The sequence below is a fragment of the Myodes glareolus genome, chromosome 6 (assembly GCF_982192425.1).
Source record: "Myodes glareolus chromosome 6, mMyoGla1.1, whole genome shotgun sequence".
Lineage (NCBI taxonomy): Eukaryota > Metazoa > Chordata > Mammalia > Rodentia > Cricetidae > Myodes > Myodes glareolus.
In genome coordinates this window covers 101,524,959-101,543,260 of record NC_142031.1, presented here as the reverse complement: position 1 = coordinate 101,543,260, position 18,302 = coordinate 101,524,959, and the positions used below count along the sequence as shown (strand labels likewise).

Below are 18,302 nucleotides of genomic sequence, written 5' to 3'. Positions count from 1 at the left end.
TGTCAGTGTGTATGCCTGCAGGCCAGAAGAGGGCACCAGATCCCATTACAGATGGTTGTGAGCCACCATGTGGTTGCTGGGAATTGAACTCAGGACCTTTGGAAGAGCAGGCAATGCTCTTAACCTCTGAGCCATCTCTCCAGCCCCCTACACCATAATCTTAAAGAACATTTGTAATACTTAAATTTAAAATATTGTGTGTACATTTGTGTGTTGGAGGGTATAAGCCACAGAGCGTATATGGAGGTCAGGGACAACTTTCACAAGTTGATTCTCTTCTTCTACCATTTGGATGCTAGGGGTCAAATTTAGGTTGTCAGTCTTGGCATCAAGTGTTCTTAGCCGCTGAGTCATTTTACCTGGCCCCTGACAAACTTAAACACTTGTATAGAGATATTTCTTCAATCCCACTAGCACCTGGCTGAAGTACAAGGAAAGTCACTCTCAGGAAAGAATTTTCCTCAAATCAGGCCCTCAGGAGTCCTAGAAATTAAAATCCAACACAATCACAAAAATTATTCAATAAATTATAAACAATGCCACTATGAACGTCATTAGAATTCAGAAACAACAGATTTATACTTAGACATATCTCATCTGTGAAACATAATACAGAGTAGCTATATGTAAATACATAAAGAAAGAACAAATGGAAGCATCAAGAACAAACAGACTTTACAAAGAAGCAGGACTAGCATAGCAGCTAACAACTGTGACCCCAGCACTTGGACAATAAAAGCAAGAGGATCTTTAAGGCTATCTGCCACTGGCAAACTCAAGGCCAGGCTATATCTCACACATACAGAGACAGAGAGAGATTTAAGAGACTGGGGGAAAAAAGGCTGAAGAGATGGCTTAGTAGTTAGGAGCACAGGATGTTTTTCCCAGGGGACATGGGTTCAATTCCCAGCACCCACACGACAGCTTCCAACTGTCTGTAACTCCAAGATCTAACACCCTCACACAGACCTATACCAATGCACATACAATAAAAATTCTTAAAAAAAAAAAGATAATGAGAAAGGGCAAAATTTAAATAAGTTTTAATAAATGTCTCTCAAAAAAAAAAGCAGCAATATCAAAGACGAGTAACAGATATCAGAGACAAAGTGTTCATTTGTAACCCCAACAATTGACATGGCATTTGGACAAAGCTGTGGCCTAACAAACAGAAAAGGATTTTTACCATCTATAAATCCGATAAAGGGCTAATACCCAAAATATAATCAAGAAACTTGATTTAAAAAAAAAAAGGCAACCTATTTTGGAAGTGGTGGAATATACCTTTAATCTCAGTAATTGGAAATCAAAGGCAGGTGGGTATCTGTGAGTTCCAGGTCAGCCTGGCTTTCAGAGTGAGTTCAAGGGCAGCCAAAGATACACAAAGAAACTGTCTTGAAAATCCAAACTAGACCAAACCAAAAAATAACCCAAATTAATAAAAGAAAAAAAAAATAAGGCACAAGATCTGTGATGGTTTTTAAAGAAAATGGCCCCCAAGGGGAATGGCACTGTTAGGAGGTGAGGCCTTGTTGGATGAAGTATGTCACGTAAGGGGTGGGCTTTGAGGTCTCTTGTTTAAGTGTCCCTCAGTTCAGTCGACTTCCTGTAGCCTACATGATGCTACCAGCATCAACCTACCTGCATGCTGCCATGCTCCCTGTCCTAATGATACTGAACTGAACCTTTAAAATTGTAAGCAAGCTTCCCAATTAAATATTTCCTTTTACTGTGGTTGTGGTGTCCCTTCATAGCAATAAAAACCCCAAGACAAAATCTAAACAGAATTCTCAATAAACACAAGAGGCCGAGAAACATTTAAACGTTCAATATCCTTAGCCATCAAGGAAATGAAAACCAAAACTACTTTGAGATTCCACGTTACACCTGTCAGAATGGTTAAGACCAATAAGACAAGTGACAACTCTCACTGGTGAGGATGTGGAATAAGGGACACACTCATCCATTGTTGGTGGGAGAGCACTTATATAGCCACTGTGGAAATCAGTGTGGTGGCTCCTTAGAAAGTTGGAAATCAATCTAACTCAGATCTAACTATATCATTCTTTAGACATGTACCCAAAGGATGCTCTATCCAACCACAGAGATACTTGCTCAACCATGCTCATGATAACTATTCAAAGTAGCAACAAACTGGAAAACACTAAATGTCCCTCAACAGAATGGATAAAGAAAATGTGAGACATTTATACAATGGAATATTACTCAGCTTTTAAAAAGAAAAAAAAGAAAAGAAAAGAAAAGTGAGGGGTGGGCAGAAGGTGCTGGGGGTGCTCACTCTCTGCGGGGGACCAGAGCATGGCCTCTCACCACCCTCCCCTCCAGCTCACACTGCAGTTGGTGTTGTTGGTGCTGCTGCCCCAGGATGCCCCGGCCGCCCAAAGCAGTGGTGATGGAGGGAGATGGCCTGGAATGCTGGCGCCAGTAATGGGGAGGTGCGGCGAGCTACTGAGGGTGCACTGAGTCCTGGTGAAGGGGCTGCCCGCTCCATGCCTGCTCTCCCCCTCCCCAACACACACACACACACACACACACACACACACACACACACACACACACACACACACAGCCGGGCATTGATGGTAATGTATTCGAGGAAACAGCAGAGACTCAGTGATGGCTGTCACAAACCAAAGGGGGGACTCTCAGCCTTTTCAGGTTCTTTAAGTATTCGTCAAAGAGTCACCCCAGTAGTGGTGATCACAGACATGAAAAGATGCAAGACATGGCAGATCCTTCCCTACCAAATAAAATGTTGTAGAGATCTGATAGTCCTGAAAACAAATATAGTGACAAGACAGGTCACAGCAAGGCCAAAAACGTGCATACTCAAAGAGTTAGAGAAAGGGAAGGTGGGACCAGTCACAAGAAAATTCACATAACCACAGTGCTCTTCATAGTTCAAATTCACATTCTTCTAATCCAAGCAATAATTCAAGAAAAACTTCAGATGCACCTTATGATTCTGCAGATGACTGGTCTGAGCATATTAGCTCTTCTGTAAAAAAATATTACTACGATTGCCGCACAGAAGTTTCACAGTGAGAAAAACCAAAAGAATGGCTTGAAAGAGAACAGAGACAAAAAGAAACAAATAAATTGGCAGTTAATTGTTCCCTAAAAGATAGGGATTACAGAAGAGAGGTGAGGCAACAACAGTCACTAGTGGGTACACCAGTGGGATGGAAGACAAGCATTCCAGCAATGCCAGTTGTTTGCTCCCACACAATATTTTGTCTCAAACAAGCAGACACAATGACAAAGACTACAGACTGCCAAGAGCAGAGACTCACAGTAGCTCTACGCCAGTATAGCAGCACCCCATCAAACCAATGGCTCATCCAACCGCTACCCGAAACACTGTTTCTTCTAGTCCATTTACGCTTCAGTCTGATCACCAGCCAAAGAAATCATTTGATGCTAATGGAGCATCTACTCTATCAAAACTGCCTACACCCACAGCTTCTGTCCCTGCACAGAAAACAGAGTGTGGGAACTGCAGCCCCAAGTTACATATCCCTGCCCCCATTTGAGGTGCTTATCTGCAAAGAAAACATAATAAATTCCCTCTGCTCCTGGAGTTGGGAAAGGAATTTTGAATGCATGGTGATCATTCCTTGATCCCTGCTAGGGTCAGATGACAGTCCCTTCGCAGCCCCCTCCTTTTTTGGTGCCATGGTATAAAAGCTAGCCCCAGCAGAACAATAAAAAAGCTGTTCCACCTCAACCTCGTGCTCTGTGAATTCATTTAACCTGGACACCCTCCGCCGAGATTCTTGGTTTCAGCCTGCGCTGGTGCAGTAACAGAGAGAAAAGAATTTGTTCCAGGAGACAAATAAGTATCACATTCTTGCACAACTCCTTCCACATCTTCAGCCTCTGGCCTGAACCCCACATCTGCACCTCCAAAATCTGCTTCAAAAGTACCTGTTTCTCCTGATCCACAATCACCAGGACCCAAATCTTCTTAGACAGTTGCTTCTTGCTTTACAAGCCACGCTACCTATAGCTTACTAATTCTAATGTGGATATATCCAAACTAAATGAAGCAGCTGTGACACAAGCTTCCCTGCAGTCTGTCATCCAGAAGTTTCTTACTGCTGGACCATCTGCCTTCAACATCACCTCTCTGATTTCTCAAGCAGCCCAGCTACCTAATCAGTCTTCAATGTCTCTAACATCCGATGCTTCATCTCCAAGATCCTATGTGTCTCCAAGAATAAGCACACCTCAGACTAACACAGTCCCTACCAAACCTTTGATTAGTCCTCCACCTGTTTCATCACAGTCAAAGATTAGTACTCCAGTAGTTAAGCAAGGACCAGTGTCACAATCGGCCACAGAGCAGCCTGTAACTGCTAACAAGCAGCAGTGTCGTGAGACTGTCTCTCTTTGAAGTCTTCAGCACTTAAGCAGCCAGAGAAGCCCATCACCTGGTCCAAATCATACTTCCAGTAGTAATGTATCAAATGCAATAGTTGTACCACTCGGCCTGCACGTTCATTAACACCTACACTAGCAGCACACTTCAATGATTGATAAAGTAAATAATAATGAGGAATTCATCAGGAAGATCTTACTTTACTTTTGTGGCTAGGATCTTGCTATATACATACAACGCAGGCCTAGTATATAATTCAGACCAATAGATCAATTTAAACAAAAAAACATTTAATACAAAATAGCTTTAAATGCCTGAAAGACCAGTACACAGTGGTTCATGTCTACAATCCCAAACCAAACAAACAAACAAAAACCAAACAAGCATTATTTTTAATTTAAAAATTTAAATTATGTGTATGCATGTATTTGTGTGTGCATATGAGTACAGTGGAAGCCAGAGGAGGGAATTAGGTCCCTGAGAGCTGGAGTACTTTGAAAGTAGTGAGATGAGTTGGGAGCCGAACTCTGAAAAAGCAGTATGGGCTCTCAACTCCTAAGCCATCAGTTCAATCCTTTCGACCACAGGATTCATTATTTTAGATTAATAACCTTGACTCAATAAATTCAGAATTCACTGAACAAGCAGGGCTTCAATACTGTTAAGCCTAGAAGAGAAGTTCTATTTCAAATAATGCTAATTGTAACAATTACCACAATAACAGCAGTTGCAAACTTATGAAGGGTTACTAGGTGCCAGGCACTATTCTGAGCATTTATTTCTATTCTATTAACTTGTTCACAGGCAGATCTCTGTGAGTTTGAGGCCAGCCTGGTCTACAAGAGCTACTTCCAGGACAGCTAGGACTATTACACAGAAAAACCCTGTCTCAAAACAACAAGAAAATAACACAGGGAAAAAAACAGAAAAGAAAGAAATTATGCCTGACTTTTTAAAATAAAATTAAAAATTTACATTAACTCAAGCAAGTAGCTGATGAATTTTAAGCATACTGTTAACACATCGCTGCACTGAAAACAGTCTTTGTAAACTAACTTACTTGTGTGGAGTCTGTCAGACCTCTGGAAAGACTTCTTCCCCAAGCCTAGAAGAGAACTGTCCACTTTCACTGAGGAAGAAAAGCTGGAGTTTGAGTTCTGGGGACTGCTTGACTGTCCATCAGATTGCTTTCCTTCCCATAAAGCTAGGAGAAAAAAATATTGAAGATGGGTAACACTGGGATTCATAAACAAAAGTCCACCAAGGGGCTAGCAAGACAGCTATACCAACTCTGACGGCCTGACTTATCACATGAACAAGAAACGTGACTCCCTCAAGTCAGCCCCAGACTTTCACATGCAGTTGCTCCCCAGGTAACAATAAACCTAATAATTAATAAGATAAAATAAAAACATTCAAACCATTATTCCATAGTAATAAATAAAGAAATGTAGCCCTCTTGAATGCTTTATAAATAAAATCCATTACATCTTCTCTCACATTATTTATCTCTAGTCACAAATGCTTTTCTAACAAAAATGAAAATATCTCTAAGACTCAGACCACTGAAGTTTACAGCAGTCCCTAGAATCAGCTTATGGTATTCAGGTGAATTATACAATGCAAAACAAAGTCAAAAACAAAAGCAACAACAAATACAAAGTTTATGTAAATATATCCAACAGAAATTAAAGAGTAGATATTTTTAGAAGGCCTACATACTTAATTTTTCATGTTTAAAATTTCTTTTGATTTTATGTGCATGAGTGTTTCGCTTGCATGTATGTTATTGCCCCACAAGAATGCTCAGTGTCCTCAGACACCAGAAGATGAAATCAGAACAGTATACATTCTTACTGACTGAGCCACTTCTCCAACCCCATCTTCACATTTATTTATTTATTTGTTTGTTTGGTGTGTATACAATATTCTCCCTGTGTGTATGCCTGCAGACCAAATGGTTGTGAGCCACCATGTGGTTGCTGGGAATTGAACTCAGAACCTTTGGAAGAACAGGCAGTGCTCTTAACCTCCAGCCCCATCTTCACATTTTAAATGAGAGCACTGGTAACAAGTTCACTTTGAGACTGCATGGAAGGCTAAGTCAAAAAACAACTTGTTGCATACATTTGCATAAGGACCAAGTTTCTCTGTATAGCCTTGGCTGTCCTTGCCTCTGCCTCCCATTGCTGGGATTAAAGGTTTGCATAACACCTTATCCTAGGATCTACATCAGTTTTGTGGCAGCAGAAAGATAATGCTAGGAAAAGAGCAATTTATAAATAAACAGTACAGTAAAATAACTTACAATATCAAAATTTCAATAAAACTAGGAGAAAGAAAATTCCATTGGGGAGGGAAGATTAGTCAAACTGCCTACCGGGTTTGGCAGGTAGAGAGTCACTGGCTGCTTTGACAGTCTTGAGAGAGAGGTGTTGATTGGAGATGGACATGCTTGATCTGCATTGCTGCTGTTGCTGCTGCTTCTTCTGCTGTTGCTGCTTCAGGGCCTATAAAGAAAAACTAGCAGTAAGAAATAAGCAAACTGGTTTACAGTAAGTGTGTGACATCAGTTATGGTGAGAACTTACTCTGACATCTATTCAATATGAACAAAACCCTAAATTTAACACTTGACACAAGGACTAAGTGACCTACAGGATTTGGGTACTTTGGAGGGAGGCCAAGATTATTCCATTATATGTTGTCAGGTGGTGGTGGCACATGCCTTTAAACCCAGCACTTGGGAGGCAGAGGCAGACGATCTCTGTGAGTTCGGGGCTAGCCTGGTCTACAAGAGCTAGTTCCAGGACAGGTTCCAAAGCTACAGAGAAACCCTGTATCGAAAACCAAAAAAAAAAAAAAGAAAGAAAAAAAGAAAAAAAGAGAGAGAGAGAAAAAAAGAAATAAAAAGAAGAAAAATCATTAATTTTTTTTTCAGAACTTAAAAATCAGCAGTAAGACAAGGAATTTACAATCTTCTTATTGGAGAATTACATACTTTCATAATTTCTCAAAACAGAATTCTAAGTCATGTACCAGTAAGCTTAATTTGCACTAATTCTATGAAAAAGGCAATTATTTGTATTACTTATGATTCATAGACCTTATATTTTAATAAGTATTTAAATTACCCTATGTAAGAGCAAAGAGACTTGCCTAAATGATAATGTCTTACTTACAGCAATGAAATAAACAGTGAAAATGACACAGTAATGTAGGTTCTGAAAATAGTAATTAGTTGCTTCTGGACATTGTAGGTCATTTTTATTTTTTTAATAGAGGTAGCATGATATTATTTAGAATGACCGTTAAAAAAAAAGGAAGAAGGCCTGTGAGATGGCTCAGTGGGTAGGAGCAGCAATCTCCAAACCCGGATATCAAAGTTGGAACCCTAGGACCCAGAATAGATGAAAGGCGACTCTCAAAAGTTGTTCTCCGGCCTCCATGTGCTAAGGCACAGACACTCACACAAAATGAAAAGAATTCACTAATAAAAAATTCCCTCTTCCAAATCTTACAAATTTGGATATAAACTGTGGAGACATGAACATGCACCCACATTCGTGTGCCCATAGACATGGAGACAAGTATACAGGTCAAGCTCATGGATATAGTGTAGAGACATAAACATGCACCCACACCCATGTAGACATGTACATGCATACATGCTTACGTACAGAAAGTGTGGAGACATGAATATGCATCCACATTCGTGTGACCACAAATATGGAGACATATATACATACACATGGTCACTACACATACACACACACGCGCACATAAAAAGGGCTGGGGAGATGGCTCAGCCAGTTCGGACACTTCTTGCTCTTGCAGAGAATGCACGTTCAATTCCCAACGTCACTATGGCAGCTCACAACTGTATGTGTGGCCATTGGGCCTGGTCCTGCAAACACCTTTTAATAAAAGAACTTTTAAATATTTTAAAATTCACATAATTTAAAATGTTTATGGATTCTGAGTCAGGAATTATGGCACACACCTGACATCATAGTTCTCAAGAGGCAGAGGCAGGAGAATCTGTGTGAGTTTCAGAGCAGTCAGCACGATACAGTAACAGTCTCAAAAAATTTAAAATTCTGAGTTCTAATCATTTGTAAAAAAACAACCTGTTTACTGACCAGGTGTCCATATACTCTGGGAGGATGGTTCACCAGGTTAATCACTCAGCAATGGTCTTTTGTATTTATATATGTGTATTCATGGAGAACAAAAGTCAACATCAATATCTTTTCTAACAGATTCCTTCCATTTTCAAGGCAGGTTCTCTTACTATCCCCAGAGATCACTGCACTGATCTATTTAGACTAAATGGCCTACAAGTCACAGAATTACCAATTCTGCATCCCTAGTCAGGTGATTATAGATTTTAAAAAATGCCCCGTATGACTTTTACATGGTTACCTGTACATGGAGCACCTGACCCACTGTGCCAACTGTGCAGTGCAGCCTCTATCAGGAGTCCTTCTTTTAAAAGATTTTATTTATTTTTATGTATATGTGTGTTTTGCCTCCATGTCTGCATACTGTGTGCATGCAGTGCTCAACGGGGCCAGCAGAGGTCACTGGATTCCCTGGGACTGGAGTTATAGAGAGTTATGGGATTAGCAAACAAACCAGGTCCTTTGGAAGATCTGCCACAGCTCTTAACCCTTGAGCCACCTCTCCAGACCCTAAAACATTTTAAGATTCAATTACTTAATTTTATGCATGTATCTAAGTACATGATAAGTTTGTGCATATCTCTGCAGAGGTGAAAATGAATCAGACCACTGGAATTGGAGCTAAACTTTAAGTAACCTGATGCAGGTGCTGAAAACCAAACCCAGGTCTTCTATTAGAGGAGAAAGCACTCTTAATCAATGAGTCATTATCTCCAAACTCTTTATTATTACATTAGTTCTAGGTAAGATATGTGTTTGTGCCCTGACTACACCACCTGTTAGGATCAGCAGAGGACTATGAATCTCTGAGCTAAAAAAGGATAAGCAATTGTCAGCCCATTGTGGGCACTGGGAACTGAAATTGTGTCTTCTGCTAGAACAGCATCCTTTTGGTGATTTCTTCATGTCCTAACTGCATAGAACAACCTTTTACAGCATAAGCTTCCAATCCTCTTTAACTGTCCACCTTATAAACAAGAATGTTTATACAACCCCTAACTGATTTATCTTAGACAGATACGAACAAATATGTGCAATACCTACAAATAACATAATATTTAAGTTAGGCCTAATTTTTACTATTGCAAACTTTTATACAAATATGTTTCTGTGTATCTTTCTTTAACATGAGTCCTAAAATGTTTAACTGAATGTTCTCAGATCACGTACATTTAAAATTTAATAGATACTGTAAAATAGTGGCTGGGGATATAGCTCAGTGGCAGAGTACTTGCCTACCATGCATGAGGTCCTACATTCAACCACATACTTAATGATTAAATGTTTTTTACTATACTATATCAATATATAAGCAACAATTTTCACCATACTTGTCATTTTCTGATTAAAGTAAAATTTCTTACTCAAATCGTGAAAATAAAAATGGTGTTACTCAAAGTTTTCCTAGTTGCTTGTCAGTTTGTATTCACTGATCACTCGCTGCTTCTTGGAGGAGCTGCTAGGCAGTATCTTGCTCTATAACCCAAGGTGCCTTGAAATTAGGATCTTCCTGCCTGAGCTTCCTGAGTACTAAGATTATGTGACTATGCTGCCAGACAAAGCATTTCAAGAAAAAAAGAGAGAGAGAGAGAGAACAAAGGTGATAAAGGGAGACACAACAGCCTAGAAAACATACTGAGCCACTCCAAGCAATACAGCAAGGTGTTATCTCAAAACAAAAGCAATCTAAAGCCACCTCTTTGAAAATTCCAAAAGAAAACTTAACTGGCAACTAATAATGGGAAGAAATAAATGAAAAAGGAAACGAAAATTTTACTTCTTTTTATAACAAACAGACATTAATTAATTATAGAGTTGGGGGTGGGAGAGCATAGAAATGGAGGTCAGGAATCACTGCACGGAGGTGGTTTTCTTTTCTACCATGTGGGTTCCAAGAATGTGAACTCAGATTTTCAGGTTTAGGAGTAGGTGCCTTTACCCACTGAGCAACCTCACTAGCCCAGAAATGGTCCATTTTCTAACAAAAATCTCCAAAATTGATTCAAAGTAGAAAAATCAATAGTCTATTATATTAGACAACAAAGCACAGTATAATGCAAGGAATATAATTCTTTAATATTATTTTTCCAACCTAGGGAGGAAAGATGATGTCTACAACTTTCTCCCCAAACCTAGAATAAAATAAACAACTACACAGTTTATGTTAATGATGGGTGAAATTTCCTCATTTCAAAACTGCACTAGAAGACCCAAAAATAGATAGATTAGATAGATAGATAGATAAACGGATAGATAGATGGATGGCCAAGTACCTGTTGCTACTGTATAGCCCACATTGATTTCAAATGCTTCTCTCCCTACCTCGGCCTCCAATGTGATAGGATTACAGATGTGTGCTACAAAATCTGTTAGTTTCTTGGTTTTTATCAAAATAGAGTTTTGCTGTGTGTGCCCTGGCTGTCCTGGAACTCAGACATCTGCCTGCTTCTGCCTCAGGAGTGCTGGGACTAAAGGTGTGTTACATCATGCCTGATTTTAAAACTAAAATTTTACAAAAAAAAAAAAAAAACAACCACACACACACAAAAAAACAAACTATATAATCTATGTAAAGAATGAACATATAGATTCTATTCTATACTTCCAATTAGTATAATATTAGGAAAGCTAACAATATGATTCTATACATTAGATTAAAAGTAAAAAAACAAAACAAACAAACAAAAAAACTACCTAATCATTATAAGATCCAAAGAAAACCAACCTGAGGATTGGGAATGTGGCTCAGTGTGAGAAGCAATTGCTTACTGTGTAATGCTACGCGCTTCATCCCCAGTCCCCTATAATAATTACCAGACTACACATAAAAAAAGCCCTGAAAATTTAAACACCTATTCATGATTCAGGACATGCACTTTAACTAGGAAAAAAATCTGAGTCTTCAAAAACATCTTTAAAAGGATTAACCAAAAACCTACACACAATGGGTGATAAACATAGAGCATAAAAATTACTAGCAGCAAATCAGCAGATTGCTGACATTCACTGTGTGAAGAAATGAATCTAAATGCTCATTAACAGAAGAAATTAACAGAAGAGTTGATGCAGTGTTCTATTGAAACAGGATCTTGATACATCATTGTTCATTTTACAACAGAACTAAAGGAATGAACCACCACCATGTGACTCATTTTATCAAGACTTCTCTCTGTGAAGCTGTCACTCTGTAGCCTGGGCTAACCTCTGCCTCTTGAATGCATATACTACCACCGCCTGGCTTTCAGAACTATTCTTAACTGGAGAGATTATTTTCCTGATAAAGATAGACTTAACGATTACCTGCTTTAATGCCTTCTTGCTGTGCTTCTGTGATGGAGAAATGACTTTACTTGCTGGAATGGTGGGTGATGGGCAGCCCGACTGGGGAGAGGATGGCTGTGACAGTCTAGATGATACTAGAGGAAAATTGACAAGGAAAAATCGTGTTATCAGAGTTTATATCAAGCACCACTCCTTCCCCAGATCATATGCTGCTACCTGTTAAGAACTGTGACCAAACACTTTAGGGAAGGTTCTTCTCTTTGGAGTTCTCCTGCAAACAGTCTCCCTTTTCAGTTTATTTCCTCAGAAAGTTCTAGTGTAGGATGATAGGATGGGGAAGGGGTGAGTATTAGTATATATTACTTCTCATTGTAATATATTAGAAGTGATTAAAGAAGCAGGAAGTCATGTATAAATCATGTTATCAATTTAGAACTAGAATAAGGTCCTAAGGATCTCTGTAGTACCTACAGTCCTAAAGTAAACTTGAAGGTAAATAATGAAAACACAATGTAGTGGAAAGTTGTGAAAAAGTTTATATTGAAGATAATACTGCCATTTCCACTTCAAAATTCTTCCACTGCTTAACCCTGTCAATTCTTACCTCATGTCACAAGTTTTAGGCTTATCTGTACAAAGGGATTTTCAAGATTTCTCTACTGGAAATAACCACTTACTTTCTATGTCGTCATTATCTGTTTTGTATACACTAAGTATACAAAATGAGTACATTTTAATTTTTATATGCATGCAATGCCTGGTACCCAGAGTCCAGAAGAGGGTTGGAATTCCCTGGAATGAGGTTACAGAGAGATGGGAGGTGCCATGGGGGTGCTAGATATCAAACCTGGACCCTGCGGAAGAGCAGCCAGTACTCTAGAGTGAACCATCTCTCCAGCCCCATTTATTTAAAAAGAAAGTGTGTGTCTGTATACATCTGAAGACAGTGCTCATGGAGGTCAAAAGAGAGTATCAGATCCTCTAGTGATGGCAGCACTGTGAGTTGCCCAATGTGGATGCTGGGTACCAAACTCATGTCTCTACAAGTCCAATGAATACATCTTGTTAGTTAAGGAGAAAGATAAAAAATTATTGGTTCAGACAAACTCATGTGAGAGCAAGGAAATGCTATTTGAGCCAGGAACAACCTAGAGATGACTCTTGAAGAATACACGTTGCCTAATGTCTTCTTTTAAAATACTTGACATGAAAGCATTTATAGCAAAATAGTTATTATATGGTTAAAACCATGAAGTATGTGCTGCTAGATATCTATATGATACAAAAATAAGAAATATACATACTAAAACATACAATGACCAGAGTACAACATACCACATTACTCTCAAATGTCCTCATACTAATACAATTTAACTTTGGTTTTGTATCCTCATCTTCATAAATGTCATGTTTATGTATATGGAAGGAAATTGATATACAATCAGTTTGACGCTAAAATAAAACAGGAAAAAAACCCAAGCACTTATAATCTACCACCTCCAAAAAAAAAAAAAAAAATACCACCTTAAGCTAAATAGTAAGAGATGCCTCAGAAGTAAACATCGCTCTTCTAAGATAACTCAGATTTATTTCCCAACACACACATCAGGTGGCTCATAACTGCCATCCAGTATCGCTTTCTGGCCTTCGTGGTATGCATAAACAAATGTTTAAGTACATACACACATGCATAGATTACATTTTTTAAAAATGAGCTTAAAACAATTGAGTAACAGAAAGAAAATGTATCCTCAATGTGGTATTAGATATTGACAAATTATAAAATAAGTGGTAAAAGAAATTATGTTCTGGGACTGGAGAGATGGCTCAGCAGTTAAGAGCATTGCCTGCTCTTCCAAAGGTTCTGAGTTCAATTCCCAGCAACCACATGGTGGCTCACAACCATCTGAAATGAGATCTGATGCCCTCTTCTGGCCTGCAGGCAGACACATAGACAGAATATTATATAATTAATAAATAAATAAATAAATAAATAAATAAATAAATATTTTTTAAAAAATGTGTTCATTAGCCTGTTGAAAGTGTACAATTCATATTTGCAAAGCTATGAAACCATTACCACCATCAATTTTCATCATTCTACAAAGAACACTTTTATTAGCTGTCCACTGTTCTACACGTCCACTTTGCACCTAATCCTAGCCAACTACCTGCCTTCTATTTGTCTCTATGGATCTATCTAAATTCTGTTTGATATGATGGAATAATACGCTTTTGTGCGTGAATTTTTTTTCAAATACTGTGATCTTTTGAAGGTTCATTTATATTCTGACAGGATGTTTCATTTCATGATTGAATAATTAACCATTACATGCATATGTCACATTTTGTTTATATTCACCAAATAGTGAATTTCCCACTTTTAGTCAATTAATAACAATATTGTGAATAACATTCTGTCTGTTTGTGTATATAATGGCAGGTGGGGTCGTCCCTGCCTTTCTTTATTTTTTGAGAAATAGACTTACACTATAGTCTATATCTCACTTTGTAATTTAACTCCTAGAAAATTTCCTGGTATTATAGGTGTGTACCAACCTGCTTGGTTCAGCTTCTTAAACATTCTTTCCTGCTCTCCCTCCTTTTGCATAACTCCACGTTTTGCTTATTTATTTGTTTTTTGTGGGTTTTTTTTTCCTTATTCTTTTTCTTATTGGGTTTGTATGTTTGCTCTGACTTTTGTTTTTTTATTTTCTGTTGTTTTCTGGGTGCGGGGGCGAACATGAAGCTGGGTGAGTAGGGAGGGTAAGACAATATGGGATGAGTTAGGGGGTTTTAAAGAAAATGATCAAAATGCACGATATGACAAAGTTTATCAAACAAAAACCCTTGGACTTAGGAAACCTGAATTTGGGTTTGTAAGCCATCTTATCTGTGGCTCTCCAATTTTTTGGATTCAATCCAGGAAAGAACTACAGGGTTTTATGGTAATTCTGTGATTGTTTTTAGGGACTGCCAATCTGTTTTACAAAATGATTACAAATCCAGTAAGAATGCAAGACGGTTCCATTTTCTCTACATAACTGTGAGCATGTGTTGTTATGTCTTTTTTATTTGGTCATTGATATTATAGAGAACATATGAAAATACAAGGTTGAACTATCATAGTCAACTCTTTTTTTCTAAAGTCTTGCAAGAATTTCATAATATACATTTTCTCACTTCTTCTAAAAACTGCCGGGTTATAACACAGCAAACATCCAGAACAGCCCTACTAAAGAATCTAAGATTCATACTTCATTGTTTTAAAAAGGTAATAAAGCTATCATGTTACCTGGAAGGTTCTTCCTTAAGGCAAATGCCTTTTCTAGGAGAAAAAAAAAAATAAAGCACAAACCTATCACTAAGCCACCTCAAATACATCGTGAAAATTATAGACCCCATCAATAGGGGCTAAAATTATGGTAAATTCTAGTCTCAGCATCTATGAAACTTAGAACATTCTTCTTTTCAAATGCTAACGTCTCAAAGAGTAAACAAGATTTGAGAAACCTCTCTTAATAACTGAGCAAGCAAGTCTCTATGTTTAACAAGATTTTGATCAACTCTTCTATCTTCTAACCAAGTATAAGTTCTATTTTCTAGTAAAAACTCCTAAAATTCTCTTACAAACGATAACTAAATCTAAATAAATATGTTTGTATCGTTACATTTTTTCTGTGTAGATAATATACACAAAGATACATACTGGCTGCTGTATATTTTGTCATTACCTATATTTACATATCAAAATAAAACTGATCTAGCTTGAGAAAAGATACAAACCAAATATGGACCAAGGTCAAAAATTAAATCTTATTTTCAGAATAATGAATAAGTATCTGGATTAGGCTGACAATGGTGACCACTAAAAACATGTGCTCGTGTCCTAATTCTTAGAGCCTGTAAACTTTGCTTTATTGGTGAAAGGGTTAATTTTGTGATTAGATTATCTAAATTGTGCAAGTCAGTCTTAACAAAATATTTTTTTATTTTTCAAAACAGAGTCTCAATTTATAGCCCTAGCTGTCCTTGAACTCAGAGAGATACACCTGTCTCTGCCTCCTAAGCACTGATAGCGAAGTGCGTGCTGTCATATCCCACACAACAAACTAACTTTTGTTTGTTTTTCGAGACAAGGATTCTCTGTAGCTTTGGAACCTGTCCTGGTTCCACCACCACAGGTATAAGTTTTTAAAGCATTAGTATAAACTTAAGAGATATTTGAAACATATATTTGAAATGTATAAATAAAAACCAAGTCTGACATGATAGCACACAACTTTAATTCTATCACTTGGGAGACAGAAGCTTTCCTTTGTTTCTGGTTATCCTTAAAGCTTCAGTACTAATAGTACAGTTGTCTTTAAAACAGGCTGTGCCCAAACCTTCACCTCAGCCACTGACAAGAAAATCTCCCAGAAATCTTTCAACCTAAAACTTTTGTCAAAGTTTTGTTTCCAAGATGCATTTGAAACAAAACCCAATCTTTCCCACTCAGTAACGTAGCACATACAAAGATGATAGAGGGCTGGTGGATTTACAGTATTTTCTAGCTCCACTTACCAAATTCCTGACTAAAAGAAAACAGGGGTCCCTTACAATGAAAAGGAGTTTTTCACTAACTCATTTTTTTTTTCCTTAAAAATAGCAAGAGCAAACCAAATCTCACAACTTTGCCTTATAACAAGGTAAGAACTATATCCATGCAGCATCTTAAATCCCAGCCCTTGAGAGGCAGTGGCAGGAGCATCAGTCAGTTCAAGGACAGCCTGGTCTATCTAAGGTCCAGCACAACCAGAGCTATGCAAAGAGACCCTGTCTCCAAGGGAGGAAGAAGGCACGATCAAGAACCAACTATCCATGAAGTTATTTCCAATTAGAGTATTTACAATACATTGATGAAAAGACAGATTTCCCTCAGCTATGACCACAAAACAATAAGAGATATAGTTGATCTTACTAATAGATTTTCTGACATTATTTCACCTTACCTTGACTTGACATTCCATTAAGCTCTTCTCTGAACACGTTTCCTGTCTGAAAGCTAAGAAGCAAAGCTACAAACTAGTAATTTCTTCTACTTTACAAATAAATCAATAAAATAGATTCAATATTGGACTGAGCTTCTAAGTTCTAATCTGTTTCTACTTGGCTGAAAGGTATACTTATATCAAGAGTTTCTATCAATTTTCAACTAAAAGCATCAGTTTTGCTGTCAGACCTCTATATTTTTGCACATAAAAAGGAAGTGGGTTTTGATACTATCTCAATGTTCTTCCTGTCTTATAATGCATTTGAAATAGTGATGTCAAACTGAGAGCTAAAGCCCTAAATAAGAAAAATGGACAGCCACAATTAGTTTGCTTTATTGATAAGTAGAACTGTCTTTTGAATATTTTTGTTTGTTAAAAACTTTTCAGAACCAGGTAGTGGTGGTGCAAGCCTTTAATCCCAGCACTTGGGAGGCAGAGGCAGGTGAATCTCTGAGAGTTCGTGGTCAGCCTGTTCTACAGAGCTAGTTCCAGGACAGGCTCCAGAGAAACCCTGTCTCAAGAAAGCAAAATAAAAAAAAAATTTTTTTTAAATCTTTTCAGAATGTGCCTCACTGCATGGTGCTGGCTGGCGTAGGGCTGTAGGACTCGCATTGTAGACCAGACTGACCTTGAACTTGCTGCAATCCTTCTGCTTCTGCCTGCCAAATACTAGGAGCTTGGATGTGTGCCAACTCACTCAGCTTAGAGCTGCCTTGCTCTGCCTTGCCTTGAGACTCTTAAGGAGTGAGTGTGCTTTTTCTACCATGTAGGTTAAAAGGTTCAAACTCAGGTCATGAAGTTTAGCCACAAGTGTTCCCGCTGAGACAATTCTCCAGTTCCTTTATTTTTATTATTTTTCCTCTTTGAGACAAGAACTACCTTGTTGAATGATGTAGTTATTCCTAATGGGCTACAGGCTACCACATTTATTTCTACAAGAGTAGAAAAGTTTATAGCTACATAATGAATACCTAACATTTTAAGAATATTATCCTATGAATGATCCAAAAATAATAAATTTAGATAATAAGGAAAACCACTGTCAAGTATTACTGGTAGTTCACTTCTCCATTTCTTGAAAATCTCAGAGCTGTTCAAGGAAATTTGAGTTGCATGCACACCTCCGATCTCACTTTCCAAACCATTTTTCTGTTTCACAGATTATCTACAACTAGGTAATAACTTCAGAGAATACATGCATGTACACATGTACACTGTGTGGTGCCTGGTAACTAGGGGCAAAAAAAGGGCACGGTACCCCTAACTAAATTTGTAGGTGGTTTTAAGCTGCCTTGTGAATGCTGTAAAAGAACCCAGATTCTCTGCAAGCGCAACAAGGAAGTGTTCTTACCTGCTGAGCCATCACCACAGCCTCTGAATGTGTGACTCTTAAAAGGTA

General features: G+C 38.1%; 1 protein-coding gene and 1 pseudogene across 2 annotated transcripts in view; one reads left to right on the top strand and one right to left on the bottom strand.

Moving 5' to 3' along the window:
- The window catches only part of Asxl2 (ASXL transcriptional regulator 2), a 79,130-nt gene that overhangs the window by 18,495 nt on the left and 42,333 nt on the right, over positions 1–18,302 (bottom strand). Inside the window, exons 1-4 of one of the 2 annotated variants that reach the window (XM_085691201.2) lie at positions 16,862–16,994; positions 11,886–12,001; positions 6,783–6,912; positions 5,463–5,606 (exon numbers count right to left, since the gene is read on the bottom strand). In XM_085691201.2, coding sequence (XP_085547327.1) covers positions 5,463–5,606; positions 6,783–6,912; positions 11,886–12,001; positions 16,862–16,874 — 403 coding nt within the window. In that variant the 5' untranslated portion in view covers positions 16,875–16,994. Of the gene's footprint in view, positions 1–5,462; positions 5,607–6,782; positions 6,913–11,885; positions 12,002–16,861; positions 16,995–18,302 lie in introns of those variants that run through there. The other variant, XM_048436626.3, reaches the window with a different exon arrangement.
- On the top strand, positions 2,601–4,560 carry LOC125402086 (WW domain-containing adapter protein with coiled-coil-like; annotated as a pseudogene).